At 36.4% G+C, this 27,464-nt stretch overlaps 1 protein-coding gene and 1 long non-coding RNA gene across 5 annotated transcripts in view; one reads left to right on the top strand and one right to left on the bottom strand.

The window, feature by feature from the left end:
- kcnip3a (Kv channel interacting protein 3a, calsenilin) overlaps positions 1-27,464 on the bottom strand; it is an 80,599-nt gene that overhangs the window by 19,333 nt on the left and 33,802 nt on the right. Inside the window, exon 2 of one of the 3 annotated variants that reach the window (XM_051117535.1) lies at positions 26,599-26,773. In XM_051117535.1, coding sequence (XP_050973492.1) covers positions 26,599-26,773 — 175 coding nt within the window. Of the gene's footprint in view, positions 1-11,513; positions 11,647-18,816; positions 18,958-26,598; positions 26,774-27,464 lie in introns of those variants that run through there. The other 2 variants (XM_051117540.1, XM_051117538.1) reach the window with 2 other exon arrangements.
- On the top strand, positions 7,117-8,066 carry LOC127169874 (uncharacterized). Of its 2 annotated transcripts, none has more exons than XR_007828287.1 (3): positions 7,117-7,194; positions 7,879-7,901; positions 7,979-8,066. It is a non-coding gene; the product is annotated as an uncharacterized LOC127169874 (long non-coding RNA). The 2 variants fall into 2 exon arrangements; XR_007828286.1 differs by having other exon boundaries at positions 7,794-7,901.

The following is a 27,464-nucleotide window of genomic DNA, read 5'->3' as shown; positions in this document are numbered from 1 at the left end:
ATAGCTTGTAAAAAAATAGCCTGAATTAATTAATTAGTTAATTAATAAATACATGCATGCATAACTTTAGTAACGGAAACTTGACTTTATTCAGAAGAATTCTAGTGTATTCTTATTCTATCCATTTTAGAACTGATAAAAAAAAGTAAAGTTTTTCAGTTTGTCCAGTGCAACCACACTTCTAGAATATCATAAGTTGTAAACAATCATCTAAAGAAAACAAAAAGGCAAGCAGCAAAATGGTCCAGTAGAAACCTATTGAATTATTATAATATTTAGTATTATTTGACCCACTTTGATCTTTGTATTGGTTGCAAATAGATGGAAATTGCCTTAGGATTTTCTAACAAGAGGTTAAGCACATACAAATCATCCAGTATAAAACTCTTATCGAAACCAGAAATATATACACTTTTCCCTCCCTAATATGATGGCTGCAATGCCTCAATTTCACCATTATAATGCGTTCTCTGACTAGGCTGCTGTATTTATGGCTGGCGTCAGTGCTTGTTGTGTATAGGAATTAATGTCAAGCTTTTAGGAGGACGGGGCAGGTTCCAGTAATGCCATTAGAAGATGAACACTTCTTAATAGAAGCTCAAGCATGAAGGTTTTGCTGACAAGACACTATGTCCTAACATAACTCACTAAACCCTGAACAAAGGGCATTAGAAAAACAATGGTACAGTATGAAAGCTTGGCATAGATGCTGGGAAAACAGCATGGATTTTCTTTTCAAATGTAATTTGAACAAATCCATGCCTCTCTTTTCATTTCATTCGTGTGTTAAAACCAAGTGTTCTTCCGAATATTGATCCGATGCACTTCAACGGCAAAATCTGGATTTGTCCATCAGTGAAACAGTATTCATTCACAGCAAACAAAACATAAACACAAGGGCCATTACTATAGAGGAATAGTCTGGCAAAACGATCCCTCAATGTATACAAACACAGCACTTCCCCTCTACATGTTCAGAAAATCTGCACGAACAGAAATGAAACCTGATATAAGGCAGCCGGTCCTCTATCTAATACACAAGCACTCTTGAGGCCAAACACGGCCCTGCTCTTTGAGTCCTCAGACTCGAAAGAAGTGCTCTCTCCATCTCTCCCTCACTTTTAATGAGGTGTGATGGATCGACTTTTTAATGATAAAAACACCCTGGAATGGACTGACAACACAACTTTTACAACAACAACAAACAAAGTTCAGCGATCCATGATGGGCTTCCATTGATCGGAGGAAATGACTAATTACTTCTGTTCTGATTATCCAAGGATTTATCAATTTTCCAGTGCGGTTTAGAAGTAAGTGAGAGTTAGCTTACACATTATGTAGACTATTTGCTCTGTACATTTTCTGTGCTGATTTATGGGGAATATTTGTATAAACATTAAACGGATTTATTAATCTTCGGAACACACTCTCATTAGTAGCAGACAGCAACATCAAAGAAAGCTACTATTAAGTTAGACCATTACCTACTATTAGTTACAATTCATTCTTATTTAACACTTTATTTTCCTGATTTCCTGTCCACAAAAGCTAACTGTAGTTCAGATGACTGTAAATGTCCTACAGGGCCCTCTGTTGGACAGTACACATTACTGCACAAAACTTATGGGAAGGATGTTTGTGCAATACTAATGCACTACTAGTATTGGTGTTGTAAGTACACTTTTATATTGGCTGCCATTTAGAAGTAGCTTTGACAATAGTCTTCAGACAAAACTATTTTTGTATCTATCTCCGTATATATGATTCTTGTGTGAATTCAGTGAGAAGGAGTGCTCTGTATGTTTGGGGTGGAGTTGCTTTCTGCCCAAAGGTAAAAAGACATTCTAAAGCTCTTACAGTAGTAAGGAGCCTTGTCAGCGTTTCTCAGATCTCCTACTGCAAGTGAGTAGCCATTATTCCAGTTCAATAATTGCTTGATTGATTTTTTCTTTTAATTATATCTGCCAATGAAGCTGTAGTCATAAAGTATGAAATGCTGCATGTACGCGTATCTTTTTCGTTGGTTTGAATATGGCGATAGACGGAGCTGGGTAGTAACTGATTATTTGCAATCTGGATTACATGATTACATAATATTCTCACAATAGCAATCAATTATTCAGACTTTATTGAATCTCCCTGATTCTTCTTCATCCTTTTCATTTTCCTTTTTAAAATAGCCTACCTCTTATATACAGTTGAGGTCAAAAGTTTACATTCACCTTGCAGAATCTGCAAAATGTTACTTATTTTACCAAAATAACATGGATTATACAAAATTCATATTATTTTTTATTTAGTACTGACCTGAATAAGATATTTCACATTTACATATAGCTTAAAAGAGTTTATAAAAATGACCCCGTTCAAAAGTTTACATACGTTTGATTCTTAATGCCGTGTTTTTTTGTTTAGTAATAGTTGTTCATGAGTCCCTTGTTTGCCCTGAACATCAGGTCCCGTGAATTCTTTTGGTTTTTCAGCATTATTGTGTTTTTGAACCCTTTCCAACAATGACTGTATGATTCTTTTCACACTGAGGACAACTGAGGGACTCGTATGCAACTATTACAAAAGGTTCAAACGCTAAGTGATGCTCCAGAAAGAAAACCCGATGCATTAAGAGCCAGCGGGTGAAAACTTTTTTGATTTTGAAGATCAGGGTAAATTTAATTAATTTTGTCTTCTGGAAAACATGTAAACATCTTCTGTCGCTTTTGAAAGGCAGCACTAAATGAAGAATAAAAAAAAAAGATGTTTAAACAAAATAAGAAGAATGTGCACATCTGTATTTTCAAAAGTTTACACCCCTGGCACAAGGGGTTAAATAACACAAAAATCCCTTATGTATTTAATCTCATTTTATTAACCAAGGCCTTTGCTTTCTTTTCCTTCAGCCTGAGGCTTATTCATTTCACTTTTTGCTAAAAATGAATTTTTTATAATAAAAACAAACAACCAAGCCCTGCCCAGATTTAAAAAGTAACGTGAAAGTAGCACGAAAGTAATGTAACATGCTATTTTCCATAATTAATTACTTTTGATGGAGTAATGCAAAATTGTAATGCATTACCTTTAAAAGTAACTTTCCCCAACACTGGCAGTTAGTATCACATTTGCACGTTCATGGTTCTCTGATGTTGGTTAATGGTCACATGACATGCAGGTAAACAAATAAAATTGACAAAAAAATGAATAGTGTTTTATTTTGATTGATGTAATTTTAAAATCATTGTAAACATTTTAATTGGACAATTTAATTCTTTTTTTGCTTTTCATTAAATTCACGAACCCGCTGTACTTCCTTTATGAACCCCAGTTTTGGAAACCTTGGTGTAATGTAATGTTTAATGCAGTTCATGGTGTTAATTGTAATGACTGCGGCATGAGCATTCGGATCCATGTGCAAAGAACTTTATTTCAGTGGTCAACAGGCAGAGTCGAAATCACAGGCAGACAGGTACAATGGAGGCAAGGCAGAATCGTGGTCGAGATACAAGAGCAATTGGTCAAGGCAGGCAGAAAACAATCACAGAGTCGAGGAACAAAGAAATGCTTGGTAGATTGCCGGTGCAAGTCAATACTTCACGTCTGAACAGATGAAAATGAACCAGTTAAATAGTATGTGAGAGAGGGTGTGGTGATGGGCAGCAGCTGAAGGTGATAATTACAGAATGAGAACAGGTGTGGGTGTGCAGTGTATGATGGGAAATGAAGTCCATGATGAAATGAGTCCCAGGGAAGGTGAAGTGAAGCGAGTACACTCTAGAGGCGCTAGAGGGCACTCATGACATAGCCCCCCCTCTAGGCAGTGGCTTCCAGACGCTCAAACACTAGAAAGTCTAGGAGGGTGGTGGATCAGGGGCGGAACAATAACTAGAGCAGGGGACGGGATGGGGGGTAGAGTTCTTGACAATGTCACCTTCCAGATGGATCGAATGACTGAAACGCCCCCAAAGCGCAACGGGAGACAAAAAAAAAAAAAAAACGCCTTCCAAGGCGGCTTAGGCGATGGAGTCGCCCTCCAGGGTGGCTTAGGCGACGGAGACGCCCTCCAGGGCGGAACAGGTGATCGAGACGCCCTCCAAGGCGGTTTTAGGCGACGAGGACGCCCTCCAGGGCGGCCTAGGTGATGGAAACGCCCTCCAGGGCAGGACAGGAAACAGAGTCACCCTCCAAGGTGGTTTAGGTGACAGGAACGCCCTCCAGAGTGGAACAGGTGGCAGAGACACCCTCCAGGGTGGCTTGGGTGATAGGGACACCCTCCAGGGTGGAGCAGACACTAGAGACGCCCTCCAAGGCGAAGCAGGCGACAGGATCGCCCTCCAGTGCGGCTTGGGTGACAGGGAAGTCAACCAGTGCGGAGCAGGACGGACTGAAACAAAGAGCTTAGAGAGGTTAGTTTTGGCCTCTATGGCCCAGACAGTACCTGCTCGAGGTTCCTTGATGGAACGGGGTGGAACAGGCGGGTTAGGAACTCCACGGGGAGAGGCCGGCTGTGGGTCAGCCGGTAGGGATTCCCTCCAGGGTAAGACTGGAGACGATGACACTCCCCAGGACGGAGCAAGTGGCAGCGGCCACCCCGGAGATGGTTCAGGTGAGGTAGGACGCTCTTGTCCCGAGGGCTCTGGTCGTGGCTTCGACACATAATTCTGGGGCGGCACTCCTGGCCATAACTCGGGAACAGGACTGGACCACGGCACTCCTGGCCGCAACTCGGGATCGGGACTGGACAACGGCTCTCCTGGCCGTGACTCGAAAACTGGACCGGACAACGGCTCTCCTAGCCATGATTCGGAGCTTGGACCGGACAACAGTTCTCCTGACCGAGATTCGGGGCTTTGACCCGACAATGGCTCTCCTGGCCGTAACTCGAAAACCTTTGTGTCTGGAACCAGGCAAGGTAAGGGTTCAATGACTTGAACTAACGGACCTAGAGGTCGTGCAGCCACCAGTGGAACCTCCAGAGAGTCTACGACCCAATTCGACATCTCTTGAGGTGGTGCAGCCACTGGCGGAACCTCCATGGTCAGGGTTGAAAGGACCGAGGGTATTCGTGCCTGATCGAGAGGTTGTGCAGCCACCAGCGGAACCTCTGGAGAATCTGCGGCCCTAACCCACATCTCCGGAGGTTGTGCAGCCACTGGTGGCACCACCAGAGAGACTTCAGCTTTAGCCGTTACCCCTGGTGGTTGTGTAACCACCAGCGGGACCTCCTGAGGTTCAACGGCCTTCTGGTGCACTGGTTCAGGGATGACAGACATCTTGAGTGCTGACTTTGACTGAGGTATGGTGGCCATCTTGTGAGCTGACTCGGGCTGAGATATGGCGACCATCCTGTGAGCTGACTCGGGCTGAGGTATGGCGACCATCTTGTGAGCTGACTCGGGCTGACATATGGCGACCATCCTGTGAGCTGACTCGAGCTGAGGGAAGGCGGCCATCTGGTGAGCTAACGTGGGCTGAGGTATGGCGGCCATCTTGTCTGCCGACTCTAGTTGAAGTCTGACGACCATCTCGTGCAACTGCTCAAGTGTGGCAGCCATCTTGTGCAGTGGCTCAGGTGTGGCAGCCATCTTGTGCAGTGGTTCAGGTGTGGCAGCCATCTTATGCAGTGGCTCAAGTGTGGCAGCCATATTATGCAGTGGTGGTGGTTGTAGTTCTGGTTGAGGTTCTGGGGTAATAATCTTTGGGTGGTGGTCTCTCTGCCCATCGTTCCCATAGGGGATCTCCTCCTCCACTTCTCCTACAGTGAATGTGGATCCACAGTGCAAGAGAACAAAGTCAATCAATTCGGCCAGAGACCACTCTGGATCGTCCCAGGGCAGGTTGAGACTGATCTCAGAATCTAAACCACTCAGAAAACAATCCTTGAGTAGATCATTATCCCCTAGAACCATATGGCTGTAGCCCAGAAACTCCTCCACGTAGCTGTCGATGTCTCTTCCTCGTTGGAAGATGGCACAGAGTCTAGACAATGGATCCTGGTAGTCACCATGCCGTGGAAACTTGAATAGTTCTGCTGGATCCTGGGTGGTGAAGTATTCTGTAATGACTGCGGCATGAGCATTCGGATCCATGTGCAAAGAACTTTATTTCAGTGGTCAACAGGCAGAGTCGAAATCACAGGCAGACAGGTACAATGGAGGCAAGGCAGAATCGTGGTCGAGATACAAGAGCAATTGGTCAAGGCAGGCAGAAAACAATCACAGAGTCGAGGAACAAAGAAATGCTTGGTAGATTGCCGGTGCAAGTCAATACTTCACGTCTGAACAGATGAAAATGAACCAGTTAAATAGTGTGTGAGAGAGGGTGTGGTGATGGGCAGCAGCTGAAGGTGATAATTACAGAATGAGAACAGGTGTGGGTGTGCAGTGTATGATGGGAAATGAAGTCCATGATGAAATGAGTCCCAGGGAAGGTGAAGTGAAGCGAGTACACTCTAGAGGCGCTAGAGGGCACTCATGACATTAATAACAACGAATGGAACGCATTTTCCTTTTCTTTGCATTTTTTTGTATCAATATGGTACAAGATTATCCTATTTAAATCATTGTGATAAAGAATTAAGTCAAAAGTAATCTAAAAGTAGTCTGATTATTTTACCTACAATGTGTAATATAATGGATTATGTATGTTACTAACTACAATTTTTATCATGTAATATGAAATCAGTAACAGCTTACAATTTGTAAGTAATCTACCCAGCTCTGCCGACAGACTTCCATATAATTGCATATTGCAAATTGCAAAATATCTAGAGCTTTGAACCCAAAGCACTTCTCTTCAATGGATACCTCAAAATGCAAATTGTGTGATTTACTGTATAAATTCAATTTTCTGTAATTTGTTCATTTTGTTCGGGAATTATATTTTTTATTGTGCAAGATTTTTTAAGATAAGAAAAAGTGTGCTCAAGAGAAGAAAGACATAAAAGTTTAAAACAACATGAAGATTAAAAAATGATGACAGAATTAGCATTTTTGGGTGATTTATTCCTTTTAAACTGTTAACAATCAATTTGTTGTTCTCAAAAAAAAAAAAAAAAAAAAAATCTCTGCATTTAATTTTTGTTTATTTATTTATTTTTTTGCATATCTGCTGCCTTTCCACAAGTGGTTTGGACCACAGAAGCTCCAGCACTTTACCTCTCATTGAACCAGACCTCATCTCCACCCATTTTATTTGCAACACGTATGTTCATGCTTGCACATTCTCAGCTCAAAATACCTGATAGACATACTGCAGTATTTTCAGAGCTGCAGTCTTTAAAAATAACACTTGCGTAGAGTGAAAATATTAATGCACTGTGAGAAATCATACAGTGGGGTACAAAAGTCTGAGACTTCTATTTTGCATTTTTGGTAATTTAATACTCTTTTTCATTACAAATTACTTTTAAATTAAATTAAATGATCTTTTATCAGCAAAAGTCAGTGCTGAGGTGAACTGAGAACTGTACATGAATTTCAGAATGTCTCAAACTTATTTGAGACGTTATTTGAATATTGACAAATAAGAGCTGTATGAACTTCATAAATTTTAGTAAAATCTGATGATCATGTTCTCCAGCATTATTTCAGATGATCCACGGAGCATTTTGAGCTTCAGAGTCACATGATCAGTGTCACAAATCTACTTAACTAACGGCCTACAAGTAGTGCAGAGTTTGCATTTATAAAAATCCCAAAAATCTTTGTTTAGAGGTGTACATAGTTTTTAGGACCTCGCTTAAAATCATGAGGTTAAAATCATGCGTTGCTATGCTAATCAGTTTTATAATTTATTTTCAGAATGCATCAGTTATACGCTATATTGCATCTGTGCTATTACTGTGATGGTGTTTTTGTTTCATTGCTTTCATGGAATCTCCAAAAGATGCAGGAAAAAGAGTAAAACAGGTAAAATATTATTATACTTATTACAGTGATTAACTTCCTTTTTTAATATAGAAAATACTAACTCCTCTTTTGAACAGGTGAAATCACTTTGGAGGTGGGTGACACTTCTAATCCAGACAGCGGACCAAAAAACATAAAGGCAAGTACAGTGGAGTAACAGCAAAAAAGAGAGCTTTAACCTTAAAGTAGTGCTACCCAACGATTAATCGCAATTAATCGCACCCAAAAGGACACACACATGCATGTATATATTTAAGAAAAATGTTGTTTATGTAATAAATCTATTTATATGTATAATATATATAATATAAATATTTACATGTAAATATTTTCAAAATATATACTGTATGTGTGTGTATTTATATATACATAATAAATACACACAGTACACACATATATTATGTACACAAAAACTTTTATTTTGGATGCGATTAATTGCGATTAATCGTTCGGACAGCACTACTTTAAAGATACTCATATGAGCAAGATTTTGTAGAATTGATCAGCTCTCTTGTGTTTAGGATAAGTGGCACTCATCGTCAGCAGTTCAAGAAAACACCAGTTTTAGGATGAGCTCTGTCTACCAAAGCCTGATCCCCTCCGCTACTGAGAGGCAGTCAGTCTATGAGAGTCTTGATCAAGGGGAGAATCAATTTACAGACATTTATGAGAGTTGTGAGTGATGGTATAATCACCGCAATACACAGACCGGCAAACTTAAATGATTAGATCACTTCCACATTAAAAATTTGCTGATAATTTACTCACCCCCATGTCATCCAAGATGTCCATGCCTTTATATCTTAAGATTTTTGACGAAAACATTCAAGGATTTCTCCATGTAGTGGACTTCATTGGGGATTAATGGGTTGAAGGTCCAAACTGCAGTTTCAATGCAGCTTCAAAGGGCTCTACACAATCCCAGCTGAGGAATAAGGGTCTTATCTAATGAAACAATCAGTCATTTTCTAAAATAAATACAAAATGATATACTTTTTAACCACAAACGCTCTTCTTGCAATAGCTACGATGCGCCTAAGTACACAGATAAGGAACTAACCACACGTGGCCTTTTCAACGTGATTATGAAATGTGCAAAGACGCGCATCGCAGAGCTAGTGCAAGACAAGCATTTGTGGTTAATAGGTATATTTCTATTTAAAGAATAATGACAGATTGTTTTGCGTGTAGAGCTCTTTGAAGCTGCATTGAAACTGCAATTTAGACCTTAAACCCATTGATCGCTACTGAAGTCCACTATGAAGAAGAATTGTAAAATGTTTTCCTCAAAGACCTTAGTTTCTTTTTGACTGAAGACAGAAAGACGAACGTCTTAAATGACACAGGGTTGAGTAAATTATCAGGATTTTTTTTATTCTGAAAGTGAACTAGTTCTAGTTCTAGTCTTTACCTACTATGTACAATTTAAATTGACTATATACTATGTACATTTAATCATTTAATACAATGCACTTGTTGTGTGCATACATGTTTTACATTGTACTTATATTTAAAATACAACTTAACCCACTTTTAAAATTAACCAAACCACCAAACCTGTCCCTAACCTTAATCGTATCCCACCTCGATAGCAGCAAAAGTGATTTGCAATACAACATGAATACAATAAGTACATTGTACCAAATAATCTATTATTTCTGACATAGTAGTACTTTAAGACAGCTAATATTAAGTGGGACCTACAGATTCATATGGTTAATTGCTTTTATAAAATGCAGTAACAGCACTTTGACAAAAGATATCAATGTTCAACAAATAGCCAAATGTATCATTAATAAATAACAAAATAAACTTCCATATAAGAACCAATATATAATGTAACTTCCCAGGTGTGTACTTCTAGATATTTTACAATTCACTGCTAGAAATTCACTTGAATTCATCAAAATTTAGAGTCAGAACAACCAGTTTAAACATGCAAAAACATGCAGACAGACTTGACTACTGACCTTTTTAATGCATTATATATTATCTAACTAATTGTACTTAAAGTGACAGCCTTTTAAATTTAAAATTATTTTATTTTATTTAAAAAAAAAAAAAAATAACTCAGAAAGTAACTAAGAAATTACTATTAATTTTACAATAACAAAGAATAAGTAGTACATTGAATTTTTTTTTTAAGTGGAATTGTATTTTCTTGTAAAACAAGATATGAAGAGTTCAGATGCAAAACCAGCTAAAAGCCATCTCGGTCAAAAATGAGATAACGATACTGAGTGAATGCTCTCGACCAGTGGCGGTTCTACACGGAGGCCTAGGGAGGCCCGTGCCTCTGTAGACATGTCCCTGGCCACCCCTGTGGCCCCCCCGTGCTGACCAAATAAAACAATTATGAATTTATTAAGATTTTACACACGAGCGCCAAAAACGGAACTAATGCGACGCATCGTTCTACACGGGTAAATTAGAGCGGCGCACCGAAACACTGTGGCGCTGCTCGGTGAATGAGAGCGCAGCAACAACTAACTACTCTTGGATAGAGGAGCTACGATTCAGTTGAAATACACAAGTGTGGACTTAACTGTCCACAGTAGTGGGGCTTCCATAAATAGGAAATGGCACATTGTTGTACCCTTTGTTGTACGCTGGAGTTTTGTTCACGCTGGAGTTTTTGTTCAATTGAACTGACACACTGTATTTGTACACTGTACTGTATTTATCATTTTTTTATTGGCCTCTTTTGCACCTGCACTCACTCTTGTACATAATAAATGTTTGTATGATTTTAAAGTAAAATAAAGTTTATAAATCTTTAAATATCATTTGTTGTCATTTTTTAATGTGCCTCTCTGGTTAAACACTGGCCCCTTCTTGGCCCCCCTAGTAAAATTTGTCTAGAACTGCCACTGCTCTCGACACATATTATACGTCCATCAAATACTTTTACTTCAAACTCGCTAAAATACCAGCCTCAGCCCAATCAGAAGTACCAGCATTTACATAGAAACCTATACATCTGAGCCTGATAAAAATGCATTTTTTAAAGAAAAACGTCAGATGGATTTGGCTGGTTTTGCATCTGAACTCTTCATACTTTCTTCTGTTTACTACTTTGAAAAGAGCTTTTTTTTTTTTAACCCATAAATGAATTTTCCAAACAGTTGGGAAAACTATGCTTCTTCTTTTTGGGTAGTTAACAAATAATATGCACAGGATTTTTTTTTCCTTAAAGTGTACAAGTGCTATATGTTACTATTTTGTTTTTAAACATTTTAAATCACCATTTTTGATCTTAAATAACCAAATTATTAATTAAAAATTCATTAATAAATCTAACTTCTCTCAATTAATAATTCTCACATTTAAGTTTAAATAACAATATGCTAAACAACTGTAAAAAAAAAAAAAAAAAAAAAGATATTAATAATAAAAACTTCAACTTGACTTCATCTCAGCTACATTCTGCTTTTCAACCATATTTGTTCTATGTAATATAATAAAAAAAAAATCTTGTAATGTTTTCTAATCATTTTACTGCAAAAGTAACGCTGTAATGTTCAACTTATACCAAACATGTAGGTTTGGGTTTTAAACAATTAAAGTGACAAAACACAGACAGCTCAAACACAGCGTTCAGATGAACGTTACCTGAGCGGTGATAGCGAGCCGTACTGTGACGACAGTCAGCCAGGAAGCTGGGTCGCGAGAAACGCCGACGCGCTTCTAAAGAGAGCGTAGCCATCACGCTCCCCATTATAGACTGCTACAGAAACCACACCAGATTCGTTACAAATGTGAACCACAATAAGCATAAACCAGCTTTTCCCCAAGAAAGCAGATTACAACCTCTGTGTGTGTGTGTGTGTATGAGTGTGTGTCAAAAAGCACATTGAGTAGTCTGTTTGGTGACGATGGGTCAGACATTCAGATACAGACACATGTGAGGGAGAAAAACACTTCAAAGATCCAGCGCTATGATGACCTTTCACTTAAAACACAACACATACTCTCTCTCCTGCGGCCTATGTTTGAAAGTTTTTTTTCCTCTCACACCGAGACCACCTCACAGAGGTAGAAATATTAATATGAGTACATGAATAAAAGAGGTGTGTTTCAAGACCCATGCGATGAGCACAGACCAAAGCATCTTTAAAAAAGTGCATAGGCTGTTATTTAGAGCCAGTTACATAAGCATGTACAATTTAAGGCGGGGCTCTTTAACAGTGATAACTGGTCTGCCAGTTATTGTTTGAATTATTTTATCAATCCATGAATTCAAGTTATATGTACACTACCAGTCAAACGTTTGAAAACAGTGAGATTTTCAATGTTTTTTACAGAAGTCTCTTCTGCTCACCAAGGCTGCATTTATTTAATCCAAAATACAGCAACAGCAGTAATATTGTGACATATTTTTACTATTTAAAATAACTGCTTTCTATTTGAATATATTTTAAAATGTATTTTATTCCTGTGATTAAAACTACATTTTCAGCATCATTACACCATATCTTCAGTGTCACATGATCTTTCAGAAATCATTGTAATATGCAGATTCGCTGTTCAAGAGTTTTTTTATTATTATCAATATTTAAAACAGCTTTTTTTTAAGATTCTTCGATGAATAGAAAAATCCAAAGATCAGCATTTATCTAAAAGAAAAAGCTTTTGTAACATTATACACTATACCATTCAAAAGCTTGGAGTCAGTATAATTTTTTTGAAAAGAAATTATAGAAATTAATACTTGTATTTAGCAAAGATGATTTAAATTAATCAAAAGTGATGAAGAAAATTAGAATGTTATAAAATATTTCTATTTCAGATAAATGCTGTTCTTCTTAAATTTCTATTCATCAAAGAAAAAGAAACCTGAAAAAAAAAATTACTGTTTTCAACATAATAATAATAATGATAATTACATGGTTTTTGAGCAGAAATCAGAATATTACAATGATTTCTGAAGGATCATGTGATTGGAGTAATGATGCTAAAAATTCAGCATTGAAAATGCAGGAATAAATTACATTTTATAATATATTTAAACAGAAAACTGTTATTTTAAATAGTAAAAATATTTAAAAATTGTACAGTTTTTGTTGTACTTTGGATCAAATAAATGCAGGCTTGGTGAGCAGAAGAGACTTTTTTAAAAAAAAAATTAAAAATCTTACTGTTCAAAAACTTTTGACTGGTAGTCTATTTATTACAAATTACAAATTTTGCATATTTGAAATATTATTAATAAATTATATAAAATTCTATAGTATCAATGTTTTTTCAAAAGAAGTCTCTTATGTTCACCAAGGCTGCCTTTATTTAAAAATACAGCAAAATCACTAATACTGTGAAATATTATTCTAATTCAAAATTATTTTTTTCTATTTAAATATTTTTAAAATACAGTATAATTGATTGCTGTGATGGTAAAGCTGAATTTTTATCAGCAATTCCTCTAATTCAGTGTCAATTTAGTATTATTTATGTACCATTATAGCTTTTATTAATATTTTGAATATTTGAATATTATATTTTCAGTTTCATTTTTAATTTTAGGTTCATTTTAATTGTGATTTTGTCATTTTTAGTAGTTTTTAAAATAATATTAGTATATATTTGGTTTATTATTTATACTATTGTTGAGGTTTCTTATTTTTTTATTTCAGTTTTAGTTTTTTTCCCCCAGGTTTTATTTATTTCCATTTAATAGGTTTAGTGCATCAACTTAAACTTATTTCACTTCAAGGCAGCATTTTTAATTTTTTGTTACAAAATTTTCATCTAATATTTCTATTTTATTTAATATATTTTAAACAAAAATGAAATTCAAAGTTTTAATACTTTAAACCTAGTTAATAATAACCCTACGCCAGTCTTCAGTGTCACATGATTCTTCAGAAAATTTGCTGCTCAAAAACATTATTATTATCTTATTATCTTATTATTATCAGTGTTAAAAAACTGTTGTCCCGGAATTCTTTTTTCAGGATTGTTGATGAAGAGAAAGTTAAAAAAAAAACAGTGTGAAACAGAAATATTTGCAACATTCTAAATAAAAAGTCTTTACTGTCACTTCTGATCAATTCAGTTCTTAAAGACAGTAACACTTTACTTAAAGCCTTTATGTATAATGTATTATAAAGGGTTATTAAAAGTCATAATGTGTATAATTATTGGACTGCTCTGTCCACTGTATATCTTGTGCATCAATAACCCTAACCAAATTTAAAATGCATAGTCAACAATGAATTGATGTCCTGGTTGGTATTCCTGGCTGAAGGCCATTATAAGATGAGACAACAGATTGAGTCGATCTGAACTATTTAATAATGCATATAAATGAAGCCTTAGCAAGACTTATGTTCATATTCTGTTGCTTAACCTGAACTGGCCAGTAGTGTGTACGTAATGGATTTCTTTTCCTGTCAGGCACTAGTGCAAAATAACCCTATTGACCTGCAAGCAGTCAAGAGACTATATGGTTTTGACCTGGATAAGGCCAACAGAAACCTGAGACAACAGATTGAGTCGATCTGACTATTTAAGGGACATATAAATGCTTAATTAGCAAGACTTATGTTCATATTCTGTTGCTTAACCTGAACTGGCCCTGACGCCGCAATTTCTTTTCCTGTCACACGGAAAAAAAAACAAGTCTATTGACCTGCAAGCAGTCAAGAGACTATATCTTTTGTAGATAAGTTTAACAGATTCCTTCTGAGATTGTCTAAGGCTTTATCACCTTTCCATTTTGGAGGTTTATACTGTTAATCATTTAAACCAGACCCTTTTTATGTCAAATGTTTTTGTGTATTCAGTTTCCATTTAAATAAGCCCTAGATTTTGATGCTCATGGTCCAGACCTATGCAGAGCTCAACGAGTTGTAAAATGTGGCTAATGGGGTTTTTCTGCTATTTTATGAAGGTTAAGGTTTAAAATAATTAGGCCTAATAATAGCATTCAGTTCCATTTTCACACATTGTACCTTGTCTGAACCATTTCACAGAGTTCTGCAGATTTTTGCCTGAAAATCAAAGCATAAATGGCTCGATTCTGGCCTGGAAATGATTCATTCCCTCCTGACCCCCGGAGTTCACATCTCTATATGAATGTGCAAATGGAATTGAAATAGACTCTGTCTCTCTGTCTCTGTGGTGTAATTCAGCACATACACACACTCAAGAACATTTTAGGACAATCATGTTTAGCTAATAGACCACAAGGTGCATGGAGATTTGAGTTAATTGGCTGCTACTGGGAGTTTGGAAAGCTGAGGGCAGATCTCACAGGACAGACACAACAGAGAAAATGTGAGTTTGGTGGAGAATTAATAAGAGAGACAAAGAAATTAGCAGAAAGCAAAAAATGGCAAAGCTGAGAGGGCTTTTTTAACATTTAAAGAAGTCCACTTTCAGAATAATGTTTTACAAATGATGTACTCACCCCCTTGTCATCCACGATGTTCATGTCTTTCTTTCTTCAGTCGTAAAGAAATTATGTTTTTTGAGGAAAACATTTCAGCATTTTCCCCATATAATGGACTGATATGGTGCCTCGATTTTGAACTTTCAAAACGCAGTTTAAATGCGGCTTCTATTCCAAGTATGTCGATATGATTAGGGTTTGTCGAAAAACTCTCTCGAAAACTGTATTTTCTCCCTCAAATTCAAAAATCATTTCAAAATCACCCTGCATCGCTGCAGAAGTACCGACCCAGTCTTTGCAAAGTGAACATGCAAAGAAGATCAAACACCCTTAACAAAAAAGGTAAAACAGCGATATAGGGCGGTTTTGAAGTTGAGGGAGAACATGAGATGGGAGTTTTTCGACACATCCTAACTGTCATGAACCGGAACAAAAACAGTCCAGGCAGAGTAAGACAAGACGAGCGTTTGGCATTAAAAAGTATATAAATTGTATTATTTTTATTACAAACAACTGATCGTTACGCTATAAGACCCTTCAATTCTGAACTTGTTTTTTTCCCGCATGTTTATTGCACAGAATTTGCTCTGAGAAGTGGCTTTTCACACCGAACGCGGAAAGCCCTTCAGAACGCAGCAGCAAAGGTTCAACTATTTTGAAGCGCGGCGTGCGCGCCAGTGGTGCGCTCTGGTCGACGCAGACACAAGTAGTCCTCGCGCAGCGCAAGCAATTGAAATGAATGGGTTTCATAACGCAGCTACTTCAGATATGCTTTTTCATTAATGTCGTTTGGAATGCGGTACTATTAGATGCACCAACTCGCGCACTGATGGACTTTCATCAGTAATAATCAAATGGCAATAATGCTGAGGAAAAAAGAAAAACCCATAACTATTGTCTGAAAACTTTTAGATACTTAAAGAACACTTATTTTAAATAAGTGATTGTTTTAAAAAGTAGCCTGTTTATATAATAAAAAAATAAAGTTTGCACAAAATAAATCTGATATAAAATTTATATGAAAATGTAGCCATGTGCAGTGATACTGAAAACTAAGAATGTGATGAATAGTGATATTGAGTTGATAATGAAAAATTGTATTTGAATTGAATCATGAAACCAGTGAAGATTCGCACTCCTACTGTTACGATGGCAGTACATACAGAGATTCCAACTATAAACAAAAAGCAAAGAAACTGCAATTTTGGTTAAAATATAAGGTGGTAAAGATGTATTTGCAGAGCAGAAGAATTAACTGGGGAAAAAATGTAGATCAAGAATTGTTTTGGAATTGGATTGTGACTCCCAGAATCAGAATCGGATCGGATCGTGAAGTGCCTGAAGATTCCCACCCCTATTTGCAACCACATTTGGGATCGTTTGAACCCGCATTTAAACTGCATTTTGCTAGTTCAAAATCAGGGCACCATATCAGTCCATTATATTGGGAAAAATGCTGAAAAGCTTTCCTCAAAAAACAACGTCTTTACGACTGAACAAAGAAAGACATGAACATCGTGGATGACAAGGGGGTGAGGACGTTATTTGTGAATTGTTGCTCTGGAAGTGGACTTCTCCTTTAACTATTAGTATCTGGGCTAATATAGATTTTTGGAGTTTGACGGTTGTGGTTGCCATCCTTTTCTAATTGGAAAGGAGCAGTGAGAACATTCTGCCAAATATACTGTTTCATGTTCTAAGACGAAACAAAGGAATCGGTTTGTAACTTGAGGGTCAGTAAGTCTCAGTGGTGCCAAAGGAAAAGACAGAACAAACTGAACATCTGTCCTTTGACCAGCAGTGACACAGAACAACGTCTTGGTACTTGGTGAAAGTTAAAGAGCTCCTGTTACACATACAAACATAGTCACAGCGACAGCGTAACACTGCAACATCACAGCATAACTGTCAGAGACTGTTTTATTCACTTCCTGTAGAATAACGGATCTGCACAGTTGCACCATCAGCAGATAAAAACATCACAGAGGGCAATTATTGACTTGCCTGTCCATACATAATGTGTTCATTCAAACGCACACACACACACACACACACACACACACACACAAAACCCTAATCAGTATTTAATCCATAAATAGCCTAAACTACTTTTTGATTAGTAATATTTTTCATGTTAAAGAAGTCTCTTCTGCTCACCAAACCTGCATTTATTTGATCCAAAGTACAGCAAAAACAGTTAAATTTTAAAATATTTTTTACTATTTAAAATAACTGTTTTCTATTTGAATATATTTTAAAATGTAATTTATTTCTGTGATCAAGCTACATTTTCAGCAGCATTACTCCAGTCTTTAGTGTCACATGATCCTTCAGAAATCATTCTAATATGCAGATTTTCTGTTCAAGAAACGTTTATTATTATTAATAATAATAATAATAATAATAGTACCAATACTTAATTTTTTAATTGCAATTAATATTTGTTTTAAATGTTAAATCATTTTTTTTCAGGATTCTTTGATGAATAGAAAGATCTAAAGATGAAAATGAAGAGCTTTTGTAACATACACTACACCATTCAAAAGCTTGGAGTCAGTATAAAGTATTTATTTATTTATTTTTGAGAATGAAATTATAGAAATTAATTCTTTTATTTAAGGATGTTTTAAATTTGTCAAAAGTGATGATAAAGACATTTATAATGTTGCAAAAGATTTCATATAAATGCTGTTCTTCTGAAGTTTCTATTCATCAAAGAAACCTGAAAAAAAACCTATTCAGTTGTTTTCAACATAATAAGAATAATAATAATAATAATAATAATAATAATAATAATAAATGTTTTTTTTTTTTTAAGCAGCAAATCAGAATATTAGAATGATTTCTAAAGGATCATGTGACTGGAGTAATGGTGCTAAAAATTCAGCTTTAAAATCACAGGAATAAAATATAAAATATAAAATAAAAAATAAAAAATAAAAAAAATATTTTAAATAGTACAAATATTTACAAATTTTACTCTTTTTGCTGTACTTTGGATCAAATAAATGCAGGCTTAGTGAACAGAAGAGCCTTCTTTACAAAACATTAAAAATCTTACTGTTCAAAAACTTTTTTTTTTTTTTTACTACTATTTAATTTTGTTTAACTGTAAAAAAAAAATCACTGTTGTTTTCAGAAAATATATTTAAATATTTGTAAGTTTTTAAGCAAATTTCATGTAAAACTATGCAAATGCATTTATAATTTATTCATAAACCATAAACCAATTATAAAACGACTTCAAAACTATATCCCAAGAAGGTACCAAAGTAATTGTACTTCAAGTAAATGTCTCTTTTTTTAAGGATGCTTAGATATTTTTAACTAAGAAAAAAGACAGAAATACACATTTAACATTGTCTCAGTTCTGTTATGGAGAACTATTTGATATTGCTTGCTTTATCTCCCAAACAACAAACAACTTCCCCTGTGTAGAAACTTCATAAAGTTCAGCATAAGAGAATGAGGAGTTTTTAAAGAATCATTTTAAAAGAATGGACAGAGACAGAGCAAAAGAAGTACCTTGGGCAAAAGAGCCGGTGACCAAGCCGAAAAAGCAGCTCAGCATACTGGCCAACTCCTTCTGACACTCATTCTTACAGTCCTTCACAGCATCCATGTCTTCAGTAATGTCTCTCGAATGTCTCAACTGCTGACCGAACAGTCAATATTAAACTACTGTGACTCACACACACTTACATGAAAAGCAGACTCTAAAATCTAAAAACTTCACTTCAAAAACACTCTGACACTTACTTTGTCCTCAAACTTCCTCCTCAGTTAGAAAAGGCTTTCCAGATCACAAGTTTGAGTCATATATTCATGAATATTCAGATGAGGAGTTTTCTTTAGGCTGCTGTGATTGTCAAATTAGACTTTATCCGTTTCTTTCTCAAAGAACCGACAAAACCATACAGACTTCCTCAGATCCAGAGCTGGAGGGTTTTGCTGCTCAGTGCAGAAAAGTCTCAATGTGACCCGATGTAGAACACACTGCTGATTTGCTATCTGGATAACATTACACCTCCCAATCCAGACGTGGACAGTAATCCAAACCAAACAGCTAGTGAGGTCCTCAGAGTCCTGACAGAGCTCTGCCGTATATATCCGAACATATCCTGACTGCCTGGGAATTAAAGCTATGAACAGGAAGTGGCACTGATCTAAGAGAGAGAGAGACGGGGGTAGAGGAAAAGAGAATGACATGTAGAATGCTCAGATTTCACAGGATGCACTACAGTATGCTGCACAGTTACAAGACATTAAATAATCTCCTAATTAAAGAAATAGTTCATCCAAAAATGTACATTTCCTGAAATGGGTGCCGTCAGAATGCAACTCCAAACAGCTGATAAAAGCATCACAATCAACCGCAAGTAACTTCAGTCCATCTTGTGAAGTAAAAAGTTGTTTGTAAAGCACAAATCCATCAATAAACCATTTTAATTTTAAATAGTGCTGTCAAACTTAGCGCCTTAAAAATATTCAACGCAGTTAATGCAGGGACGGAGATAGTGTCGGCCACCCCACTTACAACTGCTGCTTCCGTTTCTTTTTTTCTTAACAAGAAGTGCGTTTATTTAGTCTCAGAACATCTTAACGGCCACATCAAACGTGAGACTTTACAGACACGCACTCCAAATTCACTTCAGCGCCAGGCGCTAGTCAAACAAGCATGGGAAACGTACAGTTGACGATGAGCTTCAGTAGAAAAACAATGAACTGGCTTCAGATGAGATGTTTTCAGGCTGTATGTCGAATTTACCTGTCCTGTCAGCCATTATACTGTGCTTGTAGCACGTGTGCGTCAACTGCATGCACAAATGTGGCAACGCACGCTGTAGCCTGTATCATTTCATATTAAAGCACAAGTAAAACTAGGAGCATGCATGCCAGATCCGCGTCACATTTAGCAGCGGTAGCTCTTAAAGTAATAGCAGCCAAATAAGCTAATAACCCAGCTGCTGTGATGTCTATTAATCAAAGAACAAAAGAAAAGAGAGGAAATCAGTAAGTTTTGTTGCTTAGGGATTCATCTATATTTAATTTAGTATTTAGTGTTTGATAACTTTATTTCTGTATATTTCCATCTTGCTGAAGAGCACAAGTAAATAATGGGTTTAATTGTTTTAAGTTCACTTAAGTTAGTTATTTTTTGAAGTGTAATAAATGTTCAAATTAATAGCTCTCAATTAAACCATAATGTTGAATGGCTATAGTCAGTGGTTAAATATTAGGAAAAAAAAAACAATTTCCTAGAGACATCAGTAATATTGGTATCAGTTATACTCACCTTTAGTCATAAAAAACATTTAATAGATATTAAAAATGTACTGTCTTTATGTTGTTTCTACATTAATTTGAAGATTGAATGTGAAATTATTGCAATTTAAAAGTATAATTAAAAACTTTAATGTTAGGTGGGATTACTCACGATTAATTGTGATTAATTTCAGGAATGTGCAATTAATTTGTTCTTTCTTTTTTTTTTTAATCAATTGACACCACTAATTTGAAACTGTTGCTTCTGGCCAAAACACATCCATCCCCTGTTTTCCTGTCAAATCAGAAACCACCAACATATTTGTTCAGAACTGTTTTGGATTGTTTTTGCTTGTAAATGGTGCTTGAACTGTGCATATTTCTTGCCTGATTCAGATTTATGGATAGAGTCCATTAACGTCTAAATTATTTGTTTCTTACAAACATGCAACTTTTCACTTCACAAGACATTAATTAATGGACTAGAGTCATGTGGATCACTTGTGAAATAATGTGTTTTTATCAGCTGTTTGGACTCTCACTGTGACGGCACCCATTTCTGCAGAGGTTCCTTTGGTGAGCAAGTGATGTAATGCTAAATTTCTCCAAATCTGTTCTGATGAAGAAACAAACTCTACCCAGATGGCCTCCAGTTGAGTACATTTTCAGCTAATTTTAGATTTCAATAGTAATTTACTATTCCTTTAATAAGAGCGACACACAAAGAACCGTCCTCATCCCAACCCTCTATATATGTCCACATTGGCCACACTGAATGCTTAAAATTGTATAAATGCTAATTCTTTACATAATATAGACAATTTAAAGATTTAAAATAAATTTAAAGCCAATTTCAACAAACTTGAATCTTGCTTTAAAGGAGAAGTTCACTTCCACAACTAAGATTTACAAATAATTTACTCACTGCCTTGTCATCCAAGATGTTCATGTCTTTCTATCTTTACCTGTAAAGTTACAGGATTTCTCTCCATATAGTGGACTTCTATGGTGTGTCCAAAATGCAGTTTAAATGCAGCTTCAAAGGGCTCTAAACGATCGCAGCCGAGGAAGAAAGGTCTTATCTAGTGAAACGATTGGTTATTTACAAAAAAATTGACAATTTCTATGCTCTGCGTGCACTCTGTGTATTCCAGTTCTAGACAGTTAGGGTACGTTGAAAAACTTGACTTCAAAATCATCCTACATCACTGCAGAAGTACTGACACAGTCTTTACTGGTGAACGTGCAAAGACTATCAAATGTTCTTTACAATAAAAGTTAAAACTTGCCCTAACTGTCTTGAACTGGAATACACAAGAGTACACACAGACCTAGACAAGATGAGCATTTGAGGTTAAAAAGTATATAAATTCTCTCTCTTTTTTTTTTTTTAGGAAATAACATTGTTTGACTAGATAAGACCCTTCTTCCTAGGCTGGGATCATTTAGAGCCCTTTGAAGCTGCGCTGAAACTGCATTTTGGAAGTTTAAACTCAGGGGCACCATAAGTCCACTATATGGAGAGAAATCCTGAAATATTTTCCTCAAAAAACATAATTGTTTGGATGACAAGTGGGTGAGTAAATTATCTGTAAATTTTTGTTCTGGAAGTGAACTTCTCCTTTAATACTTTCACTTTATTCTTTCATCACTTTCACTTGCTTTGATATTTTGTTAGATTTCAACATTCATACATTTTTAAGTCGTTGTTTAAGCATCAAAATTGGTTTTAGGGTCACTGTAAATATATAGGGCCACTAGCCTGATTCTAAGACACTTCTTATCCTTCGTCTCTTCTTTCACTCTTCCTATAGCCCTCTCTGATTTCCCCATTTGCAAACCAATCTCTGATTTCCTGATCTTGCCTAGAGTGCCACTTTCTTTTAATGATGCCACAAACGTTTCAGTGTCTCTTTCAATGCTCTTACAAGTAATTCTCTGAGCTCTTTCAGCAATCTCGAGAGTGACAATTAGATCAATATAGCGTAATGACAGATGCTTATGTACACATCACAGCTATTTGGTTGAAAAACAATTCATTAAAAATTTATAAACACTCATAAAAGCATTGTGTCTTCTAATATTGTGCATACAGCATGACTAAAGGGATTTGTTTCATAAGAGCTAATGCATTAGATCAATTTGTTTCCCCATATCACCACTAGACGGCACCAGCTGAGCGTTCTGAAGATCATAGTAGTATGCAACATTTCTAATCAGGCACTCCTTTAATGTGGAAAAATAAAAGACACTACTGCATTGATATAATTTAAAGGAAAGTTTTATATTTGATATAGACGATGAAATGAATAACATATTTTTAAATCTTTTTTCTTATTTCTTCTTTATGATATCAGGACATTTTTTCACTTTATGAAAAAAAATACATTTTAATACAGAAATTAAAAACACACCCAACATAAAAGATGTGCGTTAATGTCATTATATGTAAGACATTATATGTTTACATTAAAAACACTGACGAACAGAATTAAAACCCCTTAAAGATATAAAAATGCAATACACATATACATACACACCCTACTGTCACTCATAAAAATCAGCTCTAGATTATTGTAGCTGTCATGAAATGTAGCACCTCCTAACCTGAACTAGCAATATTACTGCAGAAGCTAGACAGCTGTTCTGCATTCAAAGCTGACAGTGCTAATAAAAGCAAACAAAGTTTGGACAAGCAGTACTTTCAAGAAGGTTGACTTGCACCTCTATTTTGATACAATCTCATTAATGACCCACAGAGGGCTAGCTTACGTGAAGAGAGTGGCAACACAGATCGATCAAAACCGAATTAACCTGAATCCATTCCCTGTGCCATGATCAACAGAAACTTCTGCTGAGGCCTATTCGATCAATGTCACCTCTCGAGGTCAAGACCCAACATCTGTGGTTACAAGCTGTTCGGGGACACATTTACTGACGGATATGCTGTGATTTGGCAGGTAGAGGATGTCATGTACTGATTTCAAGTATCTGCATGTACTCTCTGCTTGGAACAATAAAAAAAAAAGTGAGAGTGTCATTAAAGTGGTTCATATGACTTATATTCCAAGTCATTTCCAAATTGAGAAAAGTACTGTTTGTGATTCATGAACAAATCTTTCTTTTGAGCCAGATCATTTGGTGCGGTTAAAGGATTAGTTCACTTCCAGAATAAAAATGTCTTTCTTTCTTCAGGTGAAAAGAAATTGAAGTTTTTTAAGGAAAACATTTCAGGATTTTTCTCCATATAGTGGACTTCAATGGGGATCAGCGAAGGTTCAGATTACAGAAGGTTCAAACGTTCACTGATGCTTCAGAAGGAAAACAATGCATTAAAGAAGTCCACTTCCAGAACAAAATTTACTTATAATGTACTGTACTCACCCCCTTGTCATCCAAGAAGTTCATGTCTTTCTTTCTTCAGTTGTAAAGAAATGATGTTTTTTGAGGAAAACATTTCAAGATTTTTATCGATATGGTGGACTTCTATGGTGCCCCGAGTTTGAACTTCCAAAATATAGTATACACAGACTTCAGGCAGAGACAAGACGAGCGTTTGAGATTAAAAAGTTATTTATATTTAAAGGGGTCATCGGATGCAAAGTTCACTTTTACATGTTGTTTGAACATTAATGTGTTTTGGCAGTGTATGTACAAATCTACCCTATAATGATAAAAATCCATGCAGTGGTTTTTAATTAATCTGTAAAAATAATATCCCCTTTTTCAAATCGAGCCATTCTCAGAGGCCGCTCCCGCGATAGTTGATTGACATGAGCGTCTTACCTCAGATCAGCTGTAAAAGTCCAACCTCCATTGTTTCGATGCCAAGGATGTAAGTTAGACAAGAATATCTCAGATTGAGCGATTGAGCGATTTTGTGAATGGAATGTGCTTCCCGAGCTATATATATATATATATATATATATGTTTGCGCGAATCATTCGTGATCCAGCTTCACTTACAGCAGAAGTGAGTATATGGGTTTTTTAATGAATTTTTGTGATCGCCTTTCCTAGCATTGTGCTAGTTAGCAAGTTTAGCGGCTAAACGCGGCTAAACGCGGCTAAACGCGGCTAAAGTAAATAGGCTCATCACTCCACAGAGAGAAGAGAGGGGCGGGGCAAGCAGAGCTCATTAACATTTAAAGCAACCTCGACCAGAACAGGATGATTTTTGCAGAGCTGATTTTGGCAAGGTAAAAAAGGTGTTATTTACACTACCATTGAGAAATTTTAACCAAAGTATATTATAGACTTTTCATTAAGACCCTAAAAAATCATATCAACAACACCCTTTTTGCTCTGCAAAAATCATCCTAATATGATTTAAAATCATCCTAAAAAATCATCCTAATATGATTTAATATGTTAAATATCTTATTCAAGTCAGTACTAAATAAAAAGTAACATGAATTTTGTATGTTCCCTCTTATTTTGGTAAACTAATTAACATTTTGCTGATTCTACCAGGTGTATGTAAACTTTTGACCTCAAGTGTAAATTTTTATTTATTTTTTTAAAAATGACAGATTATTTCGCTAGATAAGATCCTTATTCCTTAGCTGGGATCGTGTAGAGCCCTTTGAAGCTGCACTGAAACTGCAGTTTGGACCTTCATTCTGTTGGGACCCATTGAAGTCCACCATATGGAGAAAAATCCTAAAATGTTTTCCTTAAAAAAAACATAATTTCTTTTCAGCTGAAGAAAGAAAGAGATGAACATCTTGGATGACATGGAGAAATTTTTATTCTGGAAGTGAACTAATCCTGTAACAAAACCAGTCTGGGCTGCATTTCCCAAAAGCATTGTACGCCTCAACAGACCTCAGAGACCACTGGTGCCATTGGTTTCTATGATATTTTTAGGCTGGCAAAGCTTTTGGGAAACACAGCCCTGAATTATTTGTTCACAAATCAGATTGATATGGTTCTTCAGTTCACAGTTGCAGCAGTCCTCGAGTTATTAGCTCACTGGAGGGAATGAATTCAAGTGAATAATAGAGAAATCTTGGTTTGTTCATCACAGAAAAACACATTTCTCAACCAATGGTCTTGTATTTTAGCGTGTACATTTCTCTGTTTTTTTGGATCTAAATGAATGACATCTCTGGTTCTTTGCTGATGAAGCAATGCTTTCAGATGCTTCATCCTGCCATTTACCAACAGGCCGGTCAGGATTTTAAACATGAGTTGTTTGCATAAATGTGACCCTTGACCACAAAACCAGTCATAAGTGTCAATTTTTTAAAATTGATATTTATACATCATTTTTTAAAAAATTGGTAATTTTGACCCATACAATGTATTTTTGGCTATTGCTACAAATATACCTGTGCTATTTAAGACTGGTTTCGTGGTCAAGGGTCACAAATGTTGTTGCGCTCTTGCATTTGGACACTGAGATTTTTTTAACAGTCAAACACCAGTATATCCAAATGCTCTTGAAAACTGAAATCTTCGGTTGTCATTCATTGTACCTGAATAAAAAAAGAGCTGTTAGTACAAAAGTTCAAAATTGTGTACAATGCTTCATGTCATCTAGTAAATAAAAGGATGTGTATTGTGCAAATGTTTTTGTTTCTCTTTAATGCCACTTTAAAAGCCAGCATTTCACTTGCATTTCCTCTAATAAACATCTGACTGCAATTTAATTTATGTTCCCTTTTTGGACAGCATGTGTCCAGTGTGTCATATTTCTCCATTAAACACAACTCAAGCCAAGACTCATTTCAAACAGCTCAGCAGGTGATAAAAGCCACTTTCAAGCCATTTCTGCATCAGCCTGAATATAAACCAAACATAAACTAATCATGAGTTAAACAGCAATCGCATAAAAATGACACCATAAACACAATTCCAGCTGCTAAGCGCCCAGATGAGCTGCAGAGTCCATTACAGACAATCTTACTTATGAGTAAGACATACTGTCCCGGGCTGCTCTGTGAGAACTGAACCGTCAAATATGCAGGCACACCTCGTCAGCAGGTCTTCTTAAAACCTCATTTCCTCCTGTGCCCTTTCCACCACTCCTCTGACTCACCTTGCTCTTTGGGTCCGGTGCTGGCGATGATCCATTTGACCAGGCAGCATCTCATGAGGGCTTTCCGAGTGAATCGAGGCCTCTGCCATTTGCCGCTCTCCTTCTGTCGGCCTGTGCCAGGCTCCACCCCATTGGCATCACCCAGCAGACTGCCATCCACCACCTTGCCATCCTCCTGGGAGAGAGAAACAGACAATGACAAAGAGCTTCTTTCTTCTCAGTTCTCACTAATGCAATCTTGCTAGATGTGTGCTTGCGTTAAATCAAATTCACCTCAACATGAATGGCAAGTGGAGAATGTGTCTTCTAATATTACAACGTGATCTTTGAGTGTTGGGAGTGTACTTCAGAGAAGACACATGTTGTCCTCAGGGGTGTGAATATTACATATGTAAACAGATGGTATTGCTGCGTTTAGAGGACAGATTCTGTACATGACATCACTCAGACGTAAACTGACTTTGGGGTTACCGCTTTTTTCTGGACAACATAACTAGATTGTCATTTCCTAAAGAAAATGCTAGTGCTTGCAAGGCAACCAAAGAACAGCATTAAAGGGATAGGTAGTGAAAATTACCACATGATTTACTCACCCTCAAGTCATCCTAGGTGTATATCTTTCTTCTTTCAGATGAATACAGTTATATTAAAAAATGTCCTGGCTTTTCCAAGCTTTATAATGGCAGTGAGTGCTTCCATCAATCATAAAAAGTGCTCCAACAGCTCCGGGAGGTTAATAAAGGCCTTCTGAAGTGAACTGATGGGTTTGTGTAAGAAAACTACCTATATTTAAAACTTTATAAACCATAATCTCTGTTTCCGAGATTAGTTTCTGCTAACTGTTGTACCAGCGTTTATGAGATAGT

This window comes from Labeo rohita, chromosome 8 (assembly GCF_022985175.1).
Source record: "Labeo rohita strain BAU-BD-2019 chromosome 8, IGBB_LRoh.1.0, whole genome shotgun sequence".
NCBI lineage: Eukaryota > Metazoa > Chordata > Actinopteri > Cypriniformes > Cyprinidae > Labeo > Labeo rohita.
Note: the sequence above shows the minus strand (reverse complement) of the source record. Positions and strands in the feature narration are given on the sequence as shown.